The sequence below is a fragment of the Pristiophorus japonicus genome, chromosome X (genome assembly GCF_044704955.1).
Source record: "Pristiophorus japonicus isolate sPriJap1 chromosome X, sPriJap1.hap1, whole genome shotgun sequence".
Classification (NCBI taxonomy): domain Eukaryota; kingdom Metazoa; phylum Chordata; class Chondrichthyes; family Pristiophoridae; genus Pristiophorus; species Pristiophorus japonicus.
This window is the reverse complement of record NC_092010.1, coordinates 35,748,677-35,771,795: the sequence shown is the minus strand read 5'-3', so window position 1 is coordinate 35,771,795 and position 23,119 is coordinate 35,748,677. Positions and strand designations below refer to the sequence as shown.

The following is a 23,119-nucleotide window of genomic DNA, read 5'->3' as shown; positions in this document are numbered from 1 at the left end:
GAATTCTGATGGGTTTAGACAGGTTAAATGCAGGAAGAATGTTTTGAATGTTGGGGAAGTCGAGAACTAGGGGCCACAGTCTAAGGATAAGGGGTAAGCCATTTAGGACCGAGATGAGGAGAAACTTCTTCACTCAGAGAATTGTGAACCTGTGGAATTCTCTACCACAAAGTTGTTGAGGCCAGTTCGTTAGATATATTCAAAAGGGAGTTAGATGTGGCCCTTACGGCTAAAGGGGTATGGAGAGAAAGCAGGAAAGGGTTACTAAGGTGAATGATCAGCTATGATCTTATTGAATAGCGGTACAGGCTTGAAGGGCCGAATGGTCTACTCCTGCACCTATTTTCTATGTTTCTATGTACAGTTCAAATCCCATCTCGTAGTACTCGCTGCAATCCATTCCCTGCCCATCTCATGGTGCTCACTGTAATCTACTGTTTTTGAATCTTTGTTTTTTTGGGTTAGCCCTTCATGTCTTGTTGCCATGTTGCCTCAGTATCCAAAGTTCTTCAGTAACTAACAGCTGTTGTATAGTGGGCTGCCGTGTCCTAGTTCTGTTACAATATGCATTTTTCAATGCCTTAGCTACATGGCCTTCACAATGTACCTGATGCAGTCATCTCAGCACCATGTTTCAGATAATTTGCATTTTCACAGTGGCAGTTGATTTCAGAAACTCCGTCTGGGCAGTCACCGGCCTGACCTTGCGGAGCTGGAACAGAAAGAGGCATGAAGATTGCTGTAGTAAATTAACAAGATGTGCTTTCCTGAGATTGACATCCTTTGTGGAAACTTGAATATCTCTGACATGTGACATTGTTAGTAAGTGGGCTCCTAGCTCTACATCAGTGAGGAAAATAATTGGCGCAGCCGTGGGGACAGAGCAGCTTTTAATGGGGCCGATACCATAATTGCCGTCTATTTTGGTGAGAATAACCTTGATTATTTATTCTATTTGGTTAGTTGAAGTGACCCTGACTAGTGATTTACAGAGGATGGAGGTCTACTTCTGCCGATGGTGATTCCGGCCCGCATAAGACTGTCACCTCAACATTCCACCTCAACGGCCATCAAGCAAACCAAACTTTGAAAATCTCCTTTTTGAGGCGCAGGGGTAAACTATGCCAAAAACCCCTCCTGTCATATCGACAACATCTCCAGAACCTTGGGGGAAAAAACTAAAGAGTAGGGTCAACTTGATCCAGAAACTCACCGGATCCACATGGGGAGCAGATGCTCAAACCCTCCATGCGGCAACACTAGCCCTAGTGTACTCTACAGCGGAGTACTGCTCTCCGGCATGGCTATAAAGTCCACATGGCAAATCCGTTGTCCAGCTGAATTCTACTGAGTGTTATAACCGGTGCGCTTTTATTGACACCAACACTTTTGCTCCCCGTGTTTGCAGACGTCGCACCACCACACCTACGCCACGAATATGCAGTCTCCACAGAATACAACCGCTACACCAGCAAAGACGTGCCGATCCAGGCCGACTTGAATAAGCTACCACCAACCTGTCTCCAATCTAGAAGGCCAATTTGGACCGTCGCCGAAGCCCTTCAGCCTTGATAACCGATGGCGAAATGCTTAGAAGAACTGCGACATATGGAATGGATTCCTTTTATAGAGGAGCCTACTGTACAACCTGAAGGATCAAACCTTCCTCTCAAACAGTGGACAACCATCAACCGCCTCAGACCTGGTCATGGTAGATGCTGCCACCTTCTCCATAGATGGAAGATTAAAGCCTCCCCATCATGTGATTGGAGTTTCTAATCAGACCCTGGAGCACACCATTGAGCACTGCCCTCCGAGGGAATTCGCAGGCAGCCTACAAGATATCCATGCTGTTACACTGGAAACTTTGGCCTGGATATCCAAGTTAGATATTGAGTGATTTGCTTTGCTCCTACCATATAGAAGAAATTGTTGAAGAGCCAGCAGATAACCTGTGGCGTGAAGGAGGAGGTTGCACAAAGGGAATTGCATCCAAAATTTGAGACCAAACGGCTAATGCCACTGAGCATGTTTGAATAATGTGTGACCCATGTTTACTACTTGTACATGGTGTTCCTGGTTTGTGGGGGGAACTGGGGAACAGAGGATAATTCTGCTTCCACAATGCTTAATCCCTTTTTATTGTGGCTCTCAATTTGTGATTCTGGAGGACACGGGAGCAGGAGCCAGGCTCCACTTTGGCTTTGGTTTCTTTTGTATACCCTGACACAGCAGGTCCAAATGACAAACTGTAGCTTTTTATCGAAGTCCTGTCTTTTTCCCAGGTGAAGAACATCTGTGCATTATTTTCATTCAGATGATCTTGGGCACATATTGTATCATATTTTAGAGTTTGGCAAATTAACATTGCTTTGTGCATTTCCATGAAGATGCTGTCTCTTTAAGACTGCTGCAGATTTCAACACCCCTGCAGCAACTCAAACCTGCATAGCATAGATGTTGACATCTTAATCCATTTACCCTATAGGTATTGCTTCGTGTTTCAGAACTCATCATTTCATTGAAGTTTTTTTTTGTCTTGACCTAATCGATAACCTTTCACTGCTCAGTGGGTTGGTTTATTTGAACACAACACAAAATGCAATTTCTGAAAAATTGTAGCTTTTTTTGTTAGAACTATAAAAGTTATCTTTCAGGCAAACATTTGCACACCTTCGTTTCTTTACTGAGGTGCGCAGCTGTGGTTTAGTGATGTATGCCCATCTTGTAAGCAGCTGTGTCCAGATTACATCTGTGGATTTGTATCAGACATAAATATTTCTGTGTTGAGATTTTCAAGGTACCATAGATCTGAATGAGTGGCAGTGTAAAATATCATGGCCTGGTGTTTCCACTCTGCGCTGCTTTATTTGTCGCAATTCGTCCAAAATCAGCAAAACCAGCCCAAAAGATAGTGGCATTTTCAGTGCAAATCCAGTTCCTGCCACTTTTTGTGCGAGTTTAAAAGAAATCTCGCCACAAATTAATCAGTTTGCAGGCCATTGAGGAGGCTCTAAAAATTGAGTTTTTTTTTAAGGTGCAAGGACACGAATGGGCATGTTTTAAAAGCTTTTGTGTTTAATTTACAAAGAAACTGACTACTGTACTCCAATATAACAGCAAATGGTTCTGCATAGATTTTTTTTCTCTCTCTCTCTCCTCTTCCCCCCCCCCCCCCTTTCCTCTCCCTCCTCCTCCTTCTTTCCTCTTTCCTCTTTCCTCTCCTTCTCCCTCCCCCCTCTCTTTTTTTTCCCTCCTCTCTCTCTGTCTGTCTGTCTGTCTGTCTGTCTGTCTCTCTCTCTCTCTCTCTCTCTCTCTCTCTCTCTCTCTCTCTCTCTCTCTCTCCAATCTTGTCAGCTTGGCTCAGTACTCCCATCTAGGTAAGAAGGTTGTGGGTTCAAACGTTACACCAGGATTTAAGCATGTAATCTAGGTTGACGCTGCAGTGCAGTACCACATTATTGGAGATGTCCTAGTGTTAAGATAAACCTCTTCTCTTGCCCCTGCTCCCACCCATAACGATGTAGCGTTTCCCCTGCAGCCCTGATAAGTCTCATCTCCTCCCATGAGACCCAGCTCCCTTCCTGATCCAATAACCTGATCACTCAACTAACTCACCGTGGCCAAATACTCCCTGACAACATTGAAGAACTTCGCCAATCCACAGGATACCAAAACAAACTTTGTAAAAAATCCAACAAAATTGTGAGTGGTTAAATAAATGTACATGTATTTTAAAGGAGCATCAATGGCTGGCAATTATCCTTCCTCTTTAATATCACCCTCCGGTACTTGTTAATAACAAGCTGCGCGGCCACACCGTAATGGGGAAAGGTCCCACGCAGGCCGCTCATCGGTTTTTCCATTGTAAATACTGCACATGCGCATAATTTTAAAGAGACCGTGCATCAAGAGAAACCAGCCGCGCAGGAAGAAGCACAGCTTGCAGGGAACATTGGTACCTGTCCCCCTCTGGTATTCATCCCATTATTCTCTATTTAGCAGCAGCGACACTGAAATAAAAAAACCTTAAACTAAATTACATCTTTCCTTCATTGCCTTAGCTCACAGCTATAGAGAGCTCACGCTGTATAATAAGATTTCCAATCTTCTGAATTAACATCAACTTATCCATGAAACACATCATGATGATTACACAGCATGACCAAAGGCAGGGAGGAAAAGAGAGCAGCAGATAATGGACAGGTGGTGATGCCATTTTAATAGATGGAAAGGTTACAAGTTACCTTCTCCGCTGTTTGACACCAGGACTTGAGCACGTAATTTAGGCTGACACTCCAGTGCTGTACCGGGGGAGCTGCATTGTCTGGAGTGCTTCCTTTCTAGTGAGATATTAAATAGAGTCTGTGTTCTGGTGAGTTACGTGGATGCTTAAGATCCCTGGTACTATTCAAAGAAGAGCAAGGAGTTCTCCCAGTGTCCGGGCCAACATTCCTCTCTGCTGTTCGTGAGGCATTTCTGGAATAACTGCATTATATAAAGCACCCAGAGATGTTTTTTGTTATATTAATAAGTGTTATATAATATTAAACTTCATAAAGGAAAGAATTAATTTATATAGCACTTTGTCACATCTTTGATCATTCCAAAGCACTTCACATCCAATGGATTACTGTTGAAATGTAGTTACTGTTGTAGCCATACACAGCAGTCCATTTGCACACTGCAAGATCCTACAGATTGCAAATGAGATGAATGGCCCGGTTAATCAATTTTTGGTAATGTTGGTTACGAAAATCATGTTGGCTAGGACACCAACAGATCTCTCTGCTTTCCTCTGAATAGTATCATGGGAACTTTAACATCCCTCTGAACAGGCAGAGGGGGTCTTTGTATAATATCTCATCCAAATGTTAATGCAGTTAACAAAAGTGAAACATTTTTGTCTGTCATGGTCTTGTCAGTTATCATACATGTGGATTAAAATCCAGGTTCACTCCTCAGAAAATGATTAACAATAGCCAGAGATCTGATGGGAGGGTCAAGTCATTCAATTCAATTGCAAGCATTCTGAGGGTTTTATTTCAATGTGTATTAGATTGATTGGCAACTCTAAATTACATTCTGACGAAGGGTCATCGACCTGAAACGTTAACTCTCTTTCTCTCTCCATAGATGCTGCCTGACCTGAGTATTTCCAGCATTTTCTGTTTTTATTTCAGATTTCCAGCATCCACAGTATTTTGCTTTTGCCACAATTTAACACTGTTTTATTCCACCACCCTCTGAAGTTGAGGAAGATCATGTAAGAGCACACAATACAACCAGTTAACCAAATACAATTGATTAGGATGTTTCTGTTCAACCTCTGCGCATGCCACAAGCTACCTAGATATTGGGTGGGGTGGGGGGCAGTTAGTAATAAAGGTTCACCTCAGTTCATAGTGTGAGGGATTGCCTATGAGAGTGATCGAGGATGCCAACCCCAAGAAAACAATCCAGAGTAAAGAATCCCAAAATACAACCGGCATCTCCAACACTGCAGCATTTCCTCAGCACTGCACTGAAGCATCATTTTAGATTATGTGCTCCAATTTTTGAGTGGGGTTTGAACCCACACCTTCTGACTTGGTGGCAGGAATGCTACAAATTGAGCCAAGGTCATTGAATACAGATTTTCATTTCAGTGTAAAATGTATCCCAAATAATCTATACAAGTTTAATATCTGGCAGCATTCAATCGGTTATCTTTCAATGGACACAAGTGGTTATGTAGGATGGAGGGGAAATGAAATGTTTGTTCTAATTTATTAAAGAAATGAATCTGGACTTAGCCAGGAAGCCTCTAGCTCTCTTGCCTCATCCTAGGAGCCGAAGAGTACTGATAACTAAACTACTTTAAATTAAGAGCATTGCCATCACCCAATTCAAAAATCAATTTGGAGGCAAGTAATGATTAACTGCATAAGAGAGGTTACGGTTGGTAAGGTGCAGCTTTGTAAAGGCTCTCCCTGTGGTATAGTTTTATTGAGGCGGAGGAGTTACCCTTCCAGTTATGGATACAGCAACATTTTACAGGAAAACCTCATAAGAGAAGCTGACAAATAACAGGAGTGAGGGAGCAAATGAGGCAGCCTGGAGTTCAATTAGCAACTTAAAATTAATTTTATAAAACTGGGACATTATAGGGCAGGTGATACAAGAAAGGAAGGATATGTGCATTCTTCAGAGTATACAACCAGGCCTTGGCAAAGAAAGAAAGACTTGCATTTATATAGCACCTTTCATGACCACCAGATGTCAAAGCGCTTTACAGCCAATGAAGTACTTTTTGGAGTGTAGTCACTGTTGTAATGTAGGAAACTTGGCAGACAATTTGCGCACAGCAAGCTCCCACAAACAGCAACGTGATAATGACCAGGTAATCTCTGTTTTTGTTATGTTGATTGAGGGATAAATATTGGCCAGGACACCGGGGATGGCTCCCCTTCGAAATAGTGCAATGGGATTTTTTGCGTCCACCTGAGAGCAGACGGCCTCGGTTTAACGTCTCATCCGAAAGATGGCACCTCTGACAGTGCGGCGCTCCCTCAGCACTGCACTGGAATGTCAGCCTAAATCTTTGTGCTCAAGTCTTTCAAGTGGGACTCCTACATATGGAACCCATTGCAGAAACATGAAGGTTAATGAGGTACCCCACTCTTACCAAGGTGGAGCTACTGGATTTCTTTGCTATTTAATACAATAGCCAAACAATAACGTATTTATATAGTACCTTTTTTTAATGTCTGAAAACATCCCGTTATTTTTTACTAATCAGAAATGCAATTGGCCACATTGGGATTCCCAATTTGCCACATGTGGCTAGCTAATGTATTGGTCGACACTGATCTATGATGTGTTTTGTATTGAGCACCTGTCGGTCACACTCCAAATGTCACATTGTTATAGATGCAAAAGAATCTCTTTTTTTTTTCTCCAATAAAAGCCAGTCAATTACTTCGAGCCTGAAAGTTACAGCCAGTTATAGTTTCCCTCTTTGATTTCAACAGTTTATAACTAGGCACCATTATCTGAATTTGCCTATTTAGAGCATATGTGTTAAAGGAACATGCCTGGTTAGCACTTAAATATCTCAATTAATGTCCCAGATCCCAAATTTCTTGTACATTTCAGTCTTAAATAAACCATTGTTCTAGAATGTGAAATATAAAGGTTATGCTGAACGAAGTAGTGGTATTTTGCACAGTATGTGGTGCATTTATGAGCTGCAGAGATTGCAGTTAATCGGAGATCCCAGTAATTATAGAATCCTAGAGTAGTGCAGAAGGAGGCCATTTGGCCCATTAAGACTGTGCCAGCTCTTTTGAAGAGCAATCCAGGTAGTCACACTCCCTCACTGCTCTTTCCCCATAATCCCTGCAATGTTTTCTTCAATTCCCTTTTGAAACTTACTGTTGAATTTGTGTATCTCATACCATCAGGCAGTGTATTCCAGATCTGAACCTCACGTTGCGTTAAAAGGTTTTTCCTCGTGTCGCCTCTGATTCTTTTGCCAATCACCTTTAAATCTGTGCCCTCATTATTGATTAATTAATTAAAATACCTTGCTTGTCAATGCTCTGTTTTTGCATAAGTCCATGTTCGTTTTTGCAACAATTTTTACAATATTGCTGATTTTTTTTCTAAATTCCAAATGTGATGCTGAAGCATTCTAATTGTCCATGATGAAAATAACACTTTTCCCCCTTCTGCCACTGCCAGGATGACATTACACTCAGTCTGCAAAGGGAAGATGAACCCACCAGCAAGTGACACAACACAAAACTGCTGGTGATGTTGGTTGATGGAAGGTAGCCATTGTTAAGCAGCTGGATGGACCAATAGTAAAACTGGGTGCCATTGTGAATAGCAGTTTTTAGACTGGTTTTATCCCCATTTGTGTGAATAGTTTTTATTTTTAAACTGCATGTTTTGTCCAATGCTTGGATAACGAGTGCAGATGCGTAGTGTAGCACATAAGGTAATGCAGCCAATATGAGTGAACTGCTGGTGTTTTAATACAAATAATTTGCATTGGCCAGAAGGCAGAGGCGTTAATGGGGAGTAATATCAGCACCAGAGATTTCTTGTGATTTAAGTCCGTTATGTGGTTGTTCATCTTCATTGGAGTGAATGCAGGGTTTTCTCCCACTGCTGTCTCTCAGTAGGAACACTTTATCATCAGAACCAGATGGCATGAGGGCTCGCTCTTGTGCTCTCCCCTCTTGTCAGCTCCCATGATTGCCCATTAGCATCCTTCTATTCAGGTCATCTCATAGTGTTTCACCATCTTGGCTTGGCCTTCCACTTGGTATTTTCCCATCTGGGAATCCATTCCACCCTCTTCAGCCCGTTTGCAATCTTCCTGCTAATGTGCTCTCGTGCTGCAAATTGATTACTGCCCTGCCAGCTGCTCCCAGCAACTTCTCCAGATTCCAAAAACGTCTGCCCCCATCCCCATCATTTTCCATTGGAGTACATAAACAATGTCAGCCAGTACTGAGTGTGCTCATTTTGAGTGATTCAACTGTCTGCCTCAGATCAGTGAGGCTCCTGGTGATTCAGAAGAGCAAACAGCAATTTTTAAATATGTAAATAAACAGGTGGTAATCACGGAGGGCAAAGATTGTTCCAGAAATTAGCTGCTCATACACTGCAACATATTCAATTAACCTTCTGGGCTGCTGAAAATCCATTTGAACACCAAATAGAAATCCATCTGGAGCAGGTCAATGGTTAAATGGGTTACAGTTAAATAGGAAATAATGAAAATAATTAATGTTAACTATTTTTTAATTGGATGATGTGATTAAGTGAAAGTTGTTGTAGTTGCATTGGAAGGTGTGGTACATCTCCATTGTGGTTCTCACTCCACCAATCTGCCACAAACGGAGTGGAGGAGTTTTTCTGCTGCCATTTTGAATGTGCCCTGAGGGAAGCTAATGATTTGATGTCTCAACCATCTGCAGCCTGGCTCCCATTTCCGGACTGGCTAGATGCAGTAGACCAAGCTTCATTTTATTTATTTTAATTTCTTGGTCCCGAGTTCCTTTGATCTCTTTATAAATCCCCCTTCCCTTGTTCACTGCTTGATGGCATTGAAGGAGAGAGTGTCAGTCACCTTGAGTGATTTGCCAGCACTTCGAGCTGTAAAGGAGGGAAGCCTGTGTTAGAATGGGGAAATCTGATAAATGGCAAAAAATATACTTATTTTTAAAAATATCTTTAAAAATATATATTTTTTTAAATTAATGGGAGTGGTTTTGAATGGACTGCAGATTATTTAACTTTTTTCTGTTGTGCTATTCCCAATCAGAAGTGAACACTTCAACATAGATGCTGTGTTTATGTGGGCGTAGCATACTGCTCAGCAAGGTCAGATTAATTCACCAGCACAAGTTGGATTGCTCGGTTTGAACCCTATGGAGATTGGAGAGCACATGGATTCTGCACTGAGCAGACGTGACTCTGTTGCTGATTGCTTAATGCACCAGTTATATGTTTGTTCTGAATGGTGCTTCTCACTAATGGGCTGATGAAATCCTTTTTATAGACATTGCACTGAACACCAAAGTAACAGGATCTCGCATTTGGGTCTTGCACATCAGAGGGCAAGGACTTTTCATGATCAGTATTCCATAAATGGTTCACACATAGTGATGTATTGTGCTTGTATGCACTTTATTTACAGTGTGCCTCTAATTTGTCAAATATTTATATGGATCTAACCGTGCACCGTGTATTGAACAGGATGCAAGACATCAATTAAGCAGGAAGCCTTCTGCTTTTCTATATTTAAAAAAAAAATCCTTTCTGTCATCGCTTGGCAGTTTGTTCTACACACACAAACTTCAGTGATTATGGGTATTACACAGTTGTGAAGAAATTGCAGCCAAACTTTGTTCCCCATTTGGTCTTTACTTGAGGTTGAGGTATGGGGCAGCAGTAGGGTTGCCAACTCTCCAGGAATTAAAGATTAATCTTCAGGACACTGCTGCGAGCAACCCAGGAGAAAAACCATAGGGGTATCGAAAAATTGCGTTACATTTTCTCTGAACACTTTTGAGTTGCAAAAACGTCAGACATGGAAAAAATTGATGTTTGGATAATCCTTCACTGTCAGTCAAACAGGTAATGAAGAGTCTGTTTGCTTTCCGATTGGCTGTGCCCCGTTAGGATGGACATGTCGGGTGACCAATGTCGAGTGTGGGGCAGGATGTTTACAGGCAACAGATCATATGATGAAACCTCCAGGAATACATCTTAACCAGAGTTGGGAAGCCTAGGCTGCAAACCATGGGGTCCTGGGGCCCATAAAGGGAATGTGGGGGTTATCAGACATCTGTATTTGCCCTCCTTTGAAATGACGTGATTGGGGCCGAGGAAAGGCGAGAGTTCGGGGCCCAGAAGAGGCGAGGGCCCAGGGGCAGCACGGGCCAGCCAACACTGCGATATGTGTGCACACTAGGTCCATGCAGCAGAGCAGGTCTCCAGTCATCTTGGTTAACCCTTGCCACTGGACCAAGACCTAGCTCTGTCAAGCCCGTGTGGTGGCTGGTGTGCAACGGCCACTCCACGTTTAAAATCCACACACAGGCATCTTCCACCCTTCAGGATGTAGTTCGGGACCTGGAATATTAGGTCCTCCATTGAAACACCTGTGAACTCATCCCTTTTTGGCATGGAAGCAAGTCATCCTCGATACGAGGGACCACCTTTGATGATTATGCTTTTTCCCTTGCTGGAACTATTGGGAATTTTAACCCCTCAAAAATGGGAGAGTTTGGGTTGGGTGGGAAGTAAAAACGTAAAAAAAATTTCAAACCACCCACTTCTGGTTTTAACGGAGGTGGGACGGGGGGAGGGTAGTCAACCCACTCCCAGGAGGTGGTTCCCTTATTTAAATATTTAAATGAGGCTGTGTCTCCCCGATTTTTTTTTTTCCTTTTTTTTTTCTTTCTTCTTTTTTCTCTCCCTCTGTTCCAGCTTTAACGCTGGCTGGCCAGGTTTCCCGGCCTGTAGGAAACCTGGTTATAAAGGGAGGCGAGGACTGTTGGATGGAACTGGTAAATCTGAAAGAAAAAGAGATGATGGGAAGACACATTAAGTCAATCAATGTCCAATGGTTGTGTTCCTATTTAGACCTGGGTTCTTCTGGGTTGCCATGGAAAATGCTTCTTGTACTTGCTAATACAGGGTATTTATGTGAATGGGAAACTTTTCTTTGGTAGCTCTGATGGCTCAGTTGGGTGAATGCACCTGCTACAGACCAGGAAGGTGCCAGGTTCAATCCCAAGTCTGAGTGAATTAGCTGCGCTCTACCGGAGTGGAAAATATTATGTCTGTAATACACTTATGAATGACTCCACGAGTCAATGTGTTGTACTCAAACTGTAGTGACCTTGGTCCTTTATTCATAACTCCAGAGTGAGGCACAAGCATGGTAAGCAGCCTTTTATACTGGGCCCTGCACACCTATGCAGGTGACCCTCTGGTCTCCCACCGCAGTGCCCTCTGTTGGACAGCCTCTGCCACAGGGGCAGGAAACCCCTGTTGCACCCTCTAGTGGTGACAGCATAGTGTATATGCACAGTGTAAATCTTATTGATAGTACATCAGGTAACATGCCTCCATCTTATGCAACTATACAGTGACTACACAGAGTATATCGATAGTCTGCATATATAACATCACTCCAGCCCCCCCACACCCCCCAAGTCCTTTGTGCCGATTACCTTTGCACTATGTGCTCTGGCTTTGGCTCTCCCCACACTTAAGTGCCAATAGCACTTGCACCTTGGCTGTGCTTTGGCTTGGCTCTCTCCCTGTTAACCCCCAAGTCCTTTTACCACAATGTTTGGTAGTGGTTACCAGTTTGGATGGTTCGATGATGCAGTGGAGGTGCCAGTAGGTGATCCATGTGTGTGTCCATGGCTACACACACCATTCCTTCCCCCCCCCCCCCCCCCCCAGCGAGATCATGCAGCAGGACCATTGCATTAACATACAGGATCAGACACAGTGCAATTACAAAGAAAGGAAGTTACAGTTTGTATTGTGACACCTTGGTTCAGTGGAATAGTGCCATTGGGTGCCTGCAGCGTGGGATAGACCTGGGGCAGGGCATCAGGATCAGTGCCTTTTACCCTCCCGAATTCGCTCGCTTGCTACTTTTGGGGACACTATTCCCGACATCTCGCAACAACATTTTGTTCTTTACATTAGGACTGGTACTGACTTCTCAACAACATTTTGTTCACAATCTTAATCGGTTCGTTACATTGATTGCCATGCATACAATGTCTCTAAGTTCAGTTGGTTGCAGGTCTCCTTTAAGAGAACCCTGCTGGCTTTACCTCGATCAAATCCTTTGTTGGACTCCACGTGTTTGTCCCTCAGCGTTGCAGCTCGTGATATGGCCGTGGCCATTTTTTTTCCCAGCCATGCTGCACTTTGCTACAGCAGGGAAGCCATCTTGCCTCTGTCCTCTAGGTCGACTGCCTTGATCCTTTTCTCCTGCGATTCTGCCACAAAAGCTGGAAGAGTGCCTGTGAATTCGAACTTCCTCCCCAGGAGTCCTGCCACTGGAGCCAGGAAGGTACTTTTAGGTCGTTCCGGTCGGATCATTGCCACGCAGTCATGATGGATGGTCTGTGCATCAGGTGCTGCGCTGGTCTGTTCTCTGGTGCTTGGCCCAAGCGAAGGTGAGGTTTTGCTCTGCCTCTGAGCAAGGGGACATCGATTGCTGGAGTGAAGAGGTCTTCCCATTTCCACTGGATCTTCCCCATCCAGCTTCTTCCGAGTAGCATTGGACCATCACCTGCAACAATACACAGAGGTAACTTGTGCACCACGCCATTATGGATTACACTTACATCCACACTACCAAGGACTGGGATCAGCTCCTTGGTGTAGGTGCGCAACTTTTCCTGTACTGTAACCAGCTTGGGTCGTTTTTCGTTCCATAGCGCCTCAAAGGCATCCTGGCTCATCACTGACTGGCTCGCTCCCGTGTCCGCTTCCATGAACGCTGTTTATCTCGACTTCCATCTTCACTGGAGGACAATCAGTGGTGCAGGTATACACTCCATACACTTCTTGGGGCTGAGCTGCCTTTCTGGCCAAATCCTCATACTCCCCGCTGGATTCAAAGTCATCTACCGACTCCTCTGCTAGACGGTGAATCGTATTTCTTTTACACATACGCTGGAAGTGACCTTCGTGTTACAGGCTTTGCATACATACTCAGCAAACCGACACTGGTGAGCCCTATAGTTTCCTCCGCACCCCTCGGCGGACTCGGAGTTCCGGAGGTCTGTGCTCTCTGCCCTGGGCAGAGCCATGTTCTACAGCCTTGCCTGTGAAAGGCACCATTCTGTGCGTAGTACTTGCTGGGTTTGAGTCCACAGGATGAATAATTTGCTTGGTGCTGCCGGTCGAGGTCATGAACGCCTGACTGATGCTGATGGCCTTCTGCAGGTTGACTGTGGTGTTGGCAGACAATAGCTTATGAAGAAGGCTCGCGTGGCCAATTCCCATAAGGAAGATGTCTCTCAATGCTTTGTTGAGGTGCGTGTCGAAATCTCACGATGCCGCAAGTCTCCTGAAGTCGGCAGCATATTTTGCAATATCCTGGCCCTCAGGTCTGTGGTGAGTGTAGAATCTGTGCCTGGCAGTGAGGATGCTCTGTTTTGGTTTCAGTTGATCGCGAATTAGTTCAGTCAGCTCATCATATGTCTTGTCCTTGGCCTTCATGGGTGCCAGCAAGTCCCTGACGAGGCGGTAGACCTCGGGCCCACAACTGGTCAGCAGTATAGCCTTGCACTTTTCCACCAATGTGTCCGTCTCCCCTGCCAGGTCATTTGCCACGAAATATTGCTTGAGCCTTTCCGAGAAGGCATCCCAATCATCACCCTCTGCAAAGTCTTTTAGTGTGCCAAAGGTAGCCATAATCGTGTGAAAGTCCGTATTCTCGTCACCAGTTGTTATGTCTGTACTGTACCTATGAATGACTCCATGAGGCAATGTGGTGTACTCAAACTGTAGTGACTTTTTGGTCCTTTCTATTTGTAACTCCAGAGTGAGGCACAAGCATGGTGGGCAGCCTTTTATACTGGGCCCTGCACACTGATGCTGAGGTGACCCTCGGGTCTCCCACCACAATGCCCTCTGGTGGACAGCCTCTGCCACAAGGGCAGGAAACCCCGGTCGTCTCCAGTTGCACCCTCTAGTGGTGCCAGCATAGTATATACACAGTGTAAACCTTATTGACAGTACATGGGGTAACAAGTCTCCATCTTATGCAACTATACAGTGACTACGCAGAGAGTATAACTATAATCCGCATATATAACAGTAAAGGCATTACAGTTGACCTCTGTATCCCTGGGCTGGGGAAGGGGAAATGTCGGATAAGGTTCCAACTTCTGATGGCTATCCAATAACCCCCTGCTGCAAAGTGCCTGTGTGTTGATGTTGAGCAAGGACAGAATCTGGGTCCGCTATGCCACCCTAATGGTCGAATCGTTTGCTGATACTCGCACTCTGGGCTCGTGCATGAAGAATGGGTAAGGTGGTCAGCACCTGTGGCATTGTCACCCATCTCCTTCAGGAGAAGTGAAAGGGAAGAAAATGGGAAAATCTTAATCTCCATACAATATATGTGAGTTGTGAAACTATGAATGTTAACAAGCCAGTCACGCATTACCAGGTTTACAACTCAAACTGTACAATCTGAGATCAAAGTGACAGGATCATCATCTTCTATTTCAGACGGTTTTCAATTTGTAGAGGTATGCAAAGATTTCCACATTGGAAAATAAGCTAGAGTTCATATTGAAATATTATCTTTAAAATGCAAAATTGTATTCATTCCCCTTGAGGGATTGGCTGTTCAGAGGTGAAGCTTGTTCTGCAGTGCCTGTCAATCACTAAGCCTACAGCAATTGGACTCTGACAAATGAATGACCTAGTCACTGCTGGAATGGGTAGTGCAGTGGGTTAGATCACCTGTTCTTTCACCTCCTGAGACTAGCTTTGACTGAATGAAAGTTTTTGTTTAGTAGCTATAAGAGATCTATACCTTTTATCCAAATCCAGTTATGAGCCAATACATAAAACTGCCCTTGATTTGGCACTGAGGGCAGTCTCACTGTAAGGAATGGCTGGTGCGCGAAATGGAAAAATGGCCACTGGTGTGCGCTGGGGCTGTTTTTGTGAGGCTGAGCTTTTGGGATGTTGCTGGGAGTACTCTGCTGACTCGGTGACAAAAGGTATGACTGTCTTCCATTCCACAGCACAAAAATTCACCAAACATAGAAATTAAAATCTTCTAATTAAATATAATGAAGGACTTTAAAGTTTTTTTTGTCGATGGGTTTTTTAAGGAGTATTTTTCAGTTTTTATTTTTAGCATCGAAAATCAGGGCAAAATTAGATTCACCCTACCTGCCCACCCACCCCCAAAAAAACCAGGATAAATTTGGAGACAGTCAGTTGAAAATAAATCTGTTTATTTTTATTCCAGGAAACAAGCAAGAGACTAACAAGGCACAGTTAAATGACAGCCCACAATTATTTACACAGTTCACATGCCACTTTTATGGGCCTCAATGGCAGCTCCAATAGGAGTGTAATACAAATTTCCATGATCACAATGTCGACCTATTTTAGCAGTAAAATACATTTATAGTATTTGTCAATGTATGCTGCAAAATGTTGACTGCTCAAATTAATGTTTAAAGTCACATCACCATCATGGTACATACTGCAGAATGTTTGAATTATTTCATATTTCAAACGTTCATGCTTTGTGATACAATGAGCGATTATAATCATTGTATTTAGTGTTTCCGTTTTAGAAAAAAAAAAGACATTGCTATAGTCATTGTCAAAGCTCATGGCGGCATGCAGTCGGTATGGATTTTAATTTTTTTTAATAGTTTATTTTTTGTCTCTGACGTGAAGGGGTTAAGACGACGGCTCTGCCAAGGGAACAGCAGGGGTGGGAGATGGTGATTGATTTGCAGAGAACACGTTCGTCAAAGACAACCGCGAGAGAACTGTTTAATAGGTCAACAGCAGCGGTGTCATGACGGGCAGAGGACCGGGGGAGAGGGAGTTGGGCGTATGAGAATATGAAGGAGCTGAGAAGAAGTTTATCCATGGGTGGCAGATGGTAGGGAGTTATGGGTGGTAAGGGAGATAACGAAGAAATCAGAGATTGCCTTGCCAGTGATTAAGACCTTGGCTATAGAATGCCCGGAGAAATATTTGGTCAAAGGAGTGACTAAGGGATGGGGAAGTTTATTTGAAGGGTTGGATGGATGAAAGGGAACAGTAAGGCAGTGCCATTGGAAGACTGGGAACTAGGAAAGTTTAGGTGTAGGTTAAAGTCACTGAGTGAGAAGTCACTCTGTGCAGAGGCTATGGGAAGATATCTTTGTAAGGAAGTTGGGAGGGCAGTAAATAACTGATTTTGAATGCGAAACTTGAGCGATCAATGAGACTGAAGTTCTCAAAGGCGCAGGCAGGACCGGTTCCGTATAGGACCGTCAATGTCCGTGCCCTCTGGTGATGATTTAAGGAAAGCAGCGCGTATTGTGTTCCTAACACACATGAGACTGCACACAGGGAGGTTAGAGTAACAGTGACCTTAGTCTTTAAGACACTCCAGAGTGAGGAACAGGCCTTATGGGCTGGATTATATAGTGCTCCCAAGAGATGCTGGGATCCCTTGGGACTTCAGGGGATGCACTCCCTGGTGGCAGAACATGGTAGTGCATGCTTTACAGATACACATCATCACTTTCCCCCCCACCCCGGCCCCCAAAGTCAAAGTGAAAACTATACAAGGTGAGGCGGTCGGGAGCCTTTCTTTCCCTGGTGGACCGCCTCGGTACAAATGTCTGTTGTGTTGGCTGTGCCATCGCTGGGCTGGCGTGGTGGCAGGTTTTGCAGAGATTGCAGCTCGTCTGCAAGCTCGTTGGAGGTGCCCCATTGTTCCACGGCTCTTGCAAACATACTCTTTTGAAGCGGCATGAATAGGCTGAATGGAAGCCTTCACAATGCCAACAAGGTGTGAATTGCCTTGCATTCATCCTTTGCTGGGGACTCAGTCATCTGGGTCACCTGAGGCCTGCTGGCAGTTGCAGACTCATGATTTCTGCCCTGTACATTTCCGCTCTCCAACACAGTTCCAGTTAATTTATGAACCTTGCTAGCACTTGTGTGCTGAGAGATTTGTTTGGTGTTGTCACTGGTGGACATAAACGCCTGTGCTATCGCAATGGCCTTACTGAGGGTTGATGTCTCTACAGTCAAAAGTTTTCGTCGGATGGTCTTGTGGCCAATGCCCAGCACACAAAAGTCTGAGCATTTGCTCCAGGTAGCCATCAAACTCACATTGTCCTGCAAGTCACCTTAGCTCGGTGACATAGCTCGCCACTTCCTGACCTTCAGATCGCTGGCACGTGTAGAACTGATACCTCGCCATCAGCACACTCTCCCTCTGGTTAAGATGCTCCCGAACCAGTGTAGCCAGCTCCTCATAAGACTTATCTGTGGGTCTCACTGGAGCCAGAAGATTCATCATGAGACTGTAGGTCGGTGCCCTGCAGACCGTGAGAAGAACTGCTCTCCTTTTTGCAGCGCTTCCTCCTTCGTCCAGCCCGTTGGCTACAAAGTACTGGTCTAGCCGTTCGACATAGGCTTCCCAGTCCTCACCCTCCGAGAACTTCTCCAGGATGCCCACAGTTTGCTACATCTTTGCGTTGGATTCGTATACTCGTCGCCAGTTATTGTGTTCCAAACACAGATGAGACTGCACACAGGGAGGTTAAAGTAACAGTGACCTCAGTCTTTATTAAGACACTCCAGAGTGAGGAACAGGCCTTAGGGACCGGCTTATATACAGTGCTCCCAAGGGATGCTGAGATCCCTTGGGACTTCAGGGGATGTGCTCCCTGGTGGCGGAACATTGGAGTGCATGCTTTACAGATACACAACATCGTGCATGTACAATGATGTTACACTGGACTGACTAGGATCAGCCGCCGCCTTCTTGTACAAACAGACTTGCAGCAAAGCAAACTGAGGACATGACATCAGCACTTCTGTGACTTTGTAGTGAGGGGATCATTTATTCAACATTGCTTGCACATGTACTGCGCCTACCAACTGAATCTAATTAAATTCTTAACTAATTCCTGCATAATTGTAAAGCAAAGTAAGATTAATGGCACGATCTGCAGATGAACGTAACACTCTTTCTAGGGCTGGAATTAAGCTACCTTCCTTTAAGGTTTGTCCAGCAATGCTTGAGTTGAAGGTGATTATTTTCACCTTCAGAACTTTTGGCTGATATCACCAGGCATGAATGTCTTTATTCTACCAATACTTTCATTGATTATGACCGGAATAAAACATGTGAACGAACTAATTCTACCGAATTAGATATTTGCAAGATTTCTTTTGTCTGCTTTTGTGAGAGTGGGGGAAACTGCACAGGATTTTTAAACAAATATTTGAAGCTAAGTTAAACGCTTCCCTGATGGCTCAGTGGATTGTGAGAAGTTTAAGCAACTGTTTGAATTGTTTGCAACAGCTATTGGAGCTGATGAGGGAAACAAGTGGCAAGATAAAAGCAACAGTTCTCCTATATTTTACTGGGGTGGGAAACAAAATATTCATAAGAATTTCAACTTTGAGGAAGGAGATAATTTGTGTCGTCCATTCCCTTTTTGGGGGTTTTAGTATTGCTTGCATTTCTGATTAAATCCAGTACTGGATTCTCTCTCCTCCTTAAACTTCAAACTTGTGTAGACTGGAATGTAGTATGGATCTGAGGGTCACTCAGCTTTTGGGAAGCAATGCACAATGTGCCAAAAATAATCACCAAGACGTTGCAAATCACAGAACAAGCAAAAGTCAGGTCTGGAAGAAAAGTAATTTTTGAAATTGTATGTGGGGTATAATAGCTGCAAATCACGAAAATGGGTGCTGCCATTAACAGTAAATGAAAGTCATGAGATACAGAAGCACAAATGAATGTAATATATCTGAGGGAGATTACAGCAGGCTAGGATGAAAGTGACACAATACTTGGGACTAAACACATCAGTGAACAGAAGCTTTGTTGCTTAAGGTCACCATTAAAGACGACAAATAACTAGAATTTGTGAAGTACCAAAATACATACTTCCAATACTAGTTCTGAGTGATTATGAGAAACTTATGAAAAGCTGACTCCTGATAAAAGGACAAAATGCCACTGGGTATGGAACACCTATACAAGAATGAAAAACCTGTTTCAAGGGGGCATATTTGTTGAGAACAATGAATCCGGATCTCTGAACAAGTAACCCCAATAAGACACCATTTGCACTCGCGGGGGGGGGGGGGGGGGGAACGAAACGCAGGGAAACAGATCAAAGTTTTTTTTTTTAAATAGACTGGATGAACTCACTAATAATTATTGACTCGAAGAATGGTAAATTGAGAATTTGCCTGGACCTCAAACACAGTCACAATTTTCAAAACCTATTAAAACAGTCACCTCTTGTAAGGATCAATTTAACAGGTGTGGGGTTTGAAAGCTGAAATACTAATGTGTCCCCTCCCTATCCTGAGACCATCTATCACTGCCCTAGCTGACATCAGCTAAATCCACACAAAGCAGAGATCAAACACGGGCAGCTTCCTGTTTGCAGTGGCTTAGCATTGCAAAATATGACCAACAAAGGAACATTCACATCGCGGCCTGTCAGACTGTTAATCAGCCTGCAAAACCTTCCACTAATTCGCACCATTCTCCAAGGGAAGTGTGAAGATACAAAAACAACCATCATTGCTGGTGGTATGTCTTTGGAATGAAGTAGCAGACAACAGTCAAAGCTGTTTTATGTCCTGTCACTTCATATTTAGGTGCTTATTCCAAAGATGCAATATAACCACGCATGACATTTTTGTCCTTTGTTCAGCTTCTTGCGGGCAATTTCTGTTGAAGTAAACTTGGGGGTTTGAGTTTTGTTCAATATTCCCCCCCGCCCCCTTGCTTGCATCCTAGGGTCTTAAGAGAAGTAGTGGCAGGGATTGTGGATGCATTGGTTGTAATTTACCAAAATTCTCTGGATGCTGGGGAGGTCCCAGCAGATTGGGAAAACTGCAAATGTAATGCCCCTATTTAAAAAAGGAGGCAGACAAAAAGCAGGAAATTTATAAACCAGATAGCCTAACATCTGTGGTTGGGCAAATGTTGGGAGTCCATTATTAAAGAAGCAGTAGCAGGACAATTTGGAAAAGCAAAATTCGGTCAGGCAGAGTCAGCATGGATTTATGAAGGCAAGTCATGGTTCACAAATTTGCTGGAGTTCTTTGAGGATGTAACGAACAGGGTGGACAAAGGGGAACCAGTGGATGTGGTGTATTTGGACTTCCAGAAGGCATTTGACAAGGTGCCACATAAAAGGTTCACTGGGTTGGGGGTAATATATTAGCATGGATAGAGGATTGGCTAACTAACCGAAAACAACCAGTAACTAGTGAGGTGCCGCAGGGATCAGTGCTGCGACCCCAACTATTTACAATCTATATTAACGACTTGGAAGAAGGGACTGAGTGTAACATAGCCAGGTTTGCTGACGATACAAAGATGGGAGGAAAAGCAATGTGAGGAGGACACACAAAATCTGCAAAAGGACATACAGGCTAAGTGAGTGGGCAAAAACTTGGCAGATGGAGTATAATGTTGGAAACTGTGAGGTCAGGCACTTTGGCAGAAAAAATCAAAGAGCAAGTTATTATTTAAATGGAGAAAGATTGCAAAGTGCCGCAATACAGCGGGACCTGGGGGTACTTATGCATGAAACGCAAAAGGGTAGTATGCAGGTACAGCAAGTGATCAGGATGGCCAATGATATCTTGGCCTTTATTGCAAAGAGGATGGAGTATAAAAGCAGGGAAGTCTTGCTACAGCTATATAAGGTATTGGTGAGGCCACATCTGGAATACTGTGTGCAGTTTTGGTTTCCATATTTACGAAAGGATATATTTGCTTTGGAGGCAGTTCAGAGAAGGTTCACTCGGTTGATTCCGGGGATGAGGGGGTTGACTTATGAGGAAAGGTTGAGTAGGTTGGGCCTCTACTCATTGGAATTTAGAAGAATGAGAATCTTATCGAAACGTATAAGATTATGAAGGGGCTTGACAGGGTGGATGCAGAGAGGATGTTTCCACTGATGGGGGAGACTAGAACTAGAGGGCATGATCTTAGAATAAGGGGCAGCCCAGTTAAAACAGAGATGAGGAGAAATTTCTTAGGGTTGTAAATCTCTGGAATTTGCTGCCTCAGAGCTGTGGAAGCTGGGACATTGAATAAAGTTAAGACAGAAATAGATAGTTTCTTAAACGATAAGGGGTTATGTGGAGCTGAGTCCATGATCAGATCAGCCATGATCGTATTGAATGGCAGAACAGGCTCGAGGGTCTGTATGGCATACTCCTGTTCCTATTTCTTGTGTTCCCCTGTGAATTCCCAACTAATCTGTCTTCTAATTCAATGTTAAGTATGTCCTTGCCTAGCACAGGATGTGTTGAACATGTATTTTGTGAAAGAACATCGAAATGAAACGGTCTTCAAAATCCAATTATCTTGGGTCAATTCAATCCAATCAACACTTGGTTGAAAAGCATTGTTAAATATTTAGCCTTGCAAAATCCAATATACTCAAAAGTTAATGATACTGTGTGTGACTGTGTGTGTATGTAGATTTAAGTAATAGATGGAAGAGTCAGCAGCAGGCATTTGTTAGAGTTACGGTGCAATGCTAATATTTCTCATCCACCTTTGTGGATGTGACAATCCTAGCTCCTTAGCAGCAAAGGATTTTTTGTGCTCATCAAAATAAGAATGTCTGTGTGCTGGAGAATGAATACTGTCCCTGTTCATGATGATCGCTTCTCCCAAGTCAGGTGAGCCATATGTAGGTTAACTCTCCCTCTATCTTACCCCAACAACATTCTTTCACCTTAACTTCGCAGCACCACCGACTGCATAAGTGTGAATTTTTTCCACTTTTCCCCCAAATGCCATCTTTATGGTCTTGAGACTTTCAATTTAGTGCCAGATTAATGTTGGAATCTTTTACTTGAACCCAGTAAGAACTGCCATATTCATTTCACTTGGGACCCTTGCAGCCGATAGAGAGAAGATTTTTATCCCATCAGTCTTTCAACTTGAGGACCTGGACTAGAATCCAGTTCTAAGGTAAAAAGGCAGTTACTAATCCACTGCAGCACCCAGTCCATACTGTACGTAGATAAAAGCAATCTGAAGGAGAAATTGTGTTACGTGATCGTTGAATGCATATACAAACACCTCGATAGACAGGGAATTGTTAGAGCATAAAAAACATTGTAAAATGCAATGAAAAACAACTGCTGGAAGTGTACAGAATAGTGTTCCAAAATCGCAGAGAGGTATTTTTAACCAGACTTCTAGAATAGTTATTACCCTATTACGCATGGGAAATACATTCTGATTTTTGTCAATTTTATACATTACCTACTAAGCCAGATCTATTGATGTGATTCTGGGATGGTGTGCAGCTTGCTTTACTAACCTCTAATCTATTTTCTGGTCTTAACAAGCTGCTTTTACTCAACTATGTCTGCCACTCCACCTGAACCTGACTGAAAAAAGAGAGCTAGGGTGTGCCTTGTGATTCAGACAGGGGTCCATGCTGGAAAGTATGTCGGGGATGGATGGTGCATTAAGTACCACACCTGCTTGTATGCACCAGAAATGTTGAGATTTAATACATTGTTTTCTGTATCTCCAGCAGAGGCACGATGAAGAGGCTGTGGTGGACCAAGGTGGAACGAGTTCAATTCTCAACATTCACTATGAAAAAGAGGAGCTAGAAGGTATGTGTGATATTTTACAAATCATTGACCCTCCTAACCGCTTGGAAATGTTGTTTACTAACCACACATGACACCTGTCAATGAACAAAGAAATACCTCGATCACATGCTGTCAATCAGAGGGCATTGCATTCCCACAACACCTCCAATGTGAGCTGTTGTAGAAATGTTTTGATAATGCATTTTGTCAATCA

At 43.6% G+C, this 23,119-nt stretch overlaps 1 protein-coding gene across 5 annotated transcripts in view; it reads left to right on the top strand.

The window, feature by feature from the left end:
• Nucleotides 1-23,119, top strand: part of LOC139240978 (electroneutral sodium bicarbonate exchanger 1-like) — a 235,062-nt gene that overhangs the window by 94,882 nt on the left and 117,061 nt on the right. For 4 of the 5 annotated variants that reach the window (XM_070869604.1, XM_070869602.1, XM_070869605.1 and 1 more), the window contains exon 2: nucleotides 22,842-22,926. In XM_070869604.1, the coding sequence (XP_070725705.1) occupies nucleotides 22,842-22,926 (85 nt within the window). The remainder of the gene's footprint in view (nucleotides 1-22,841; nucleotides 22,927-23,119) is intronic. The other variant, XM_070869603.1, reaches the window with a different exon arrangement.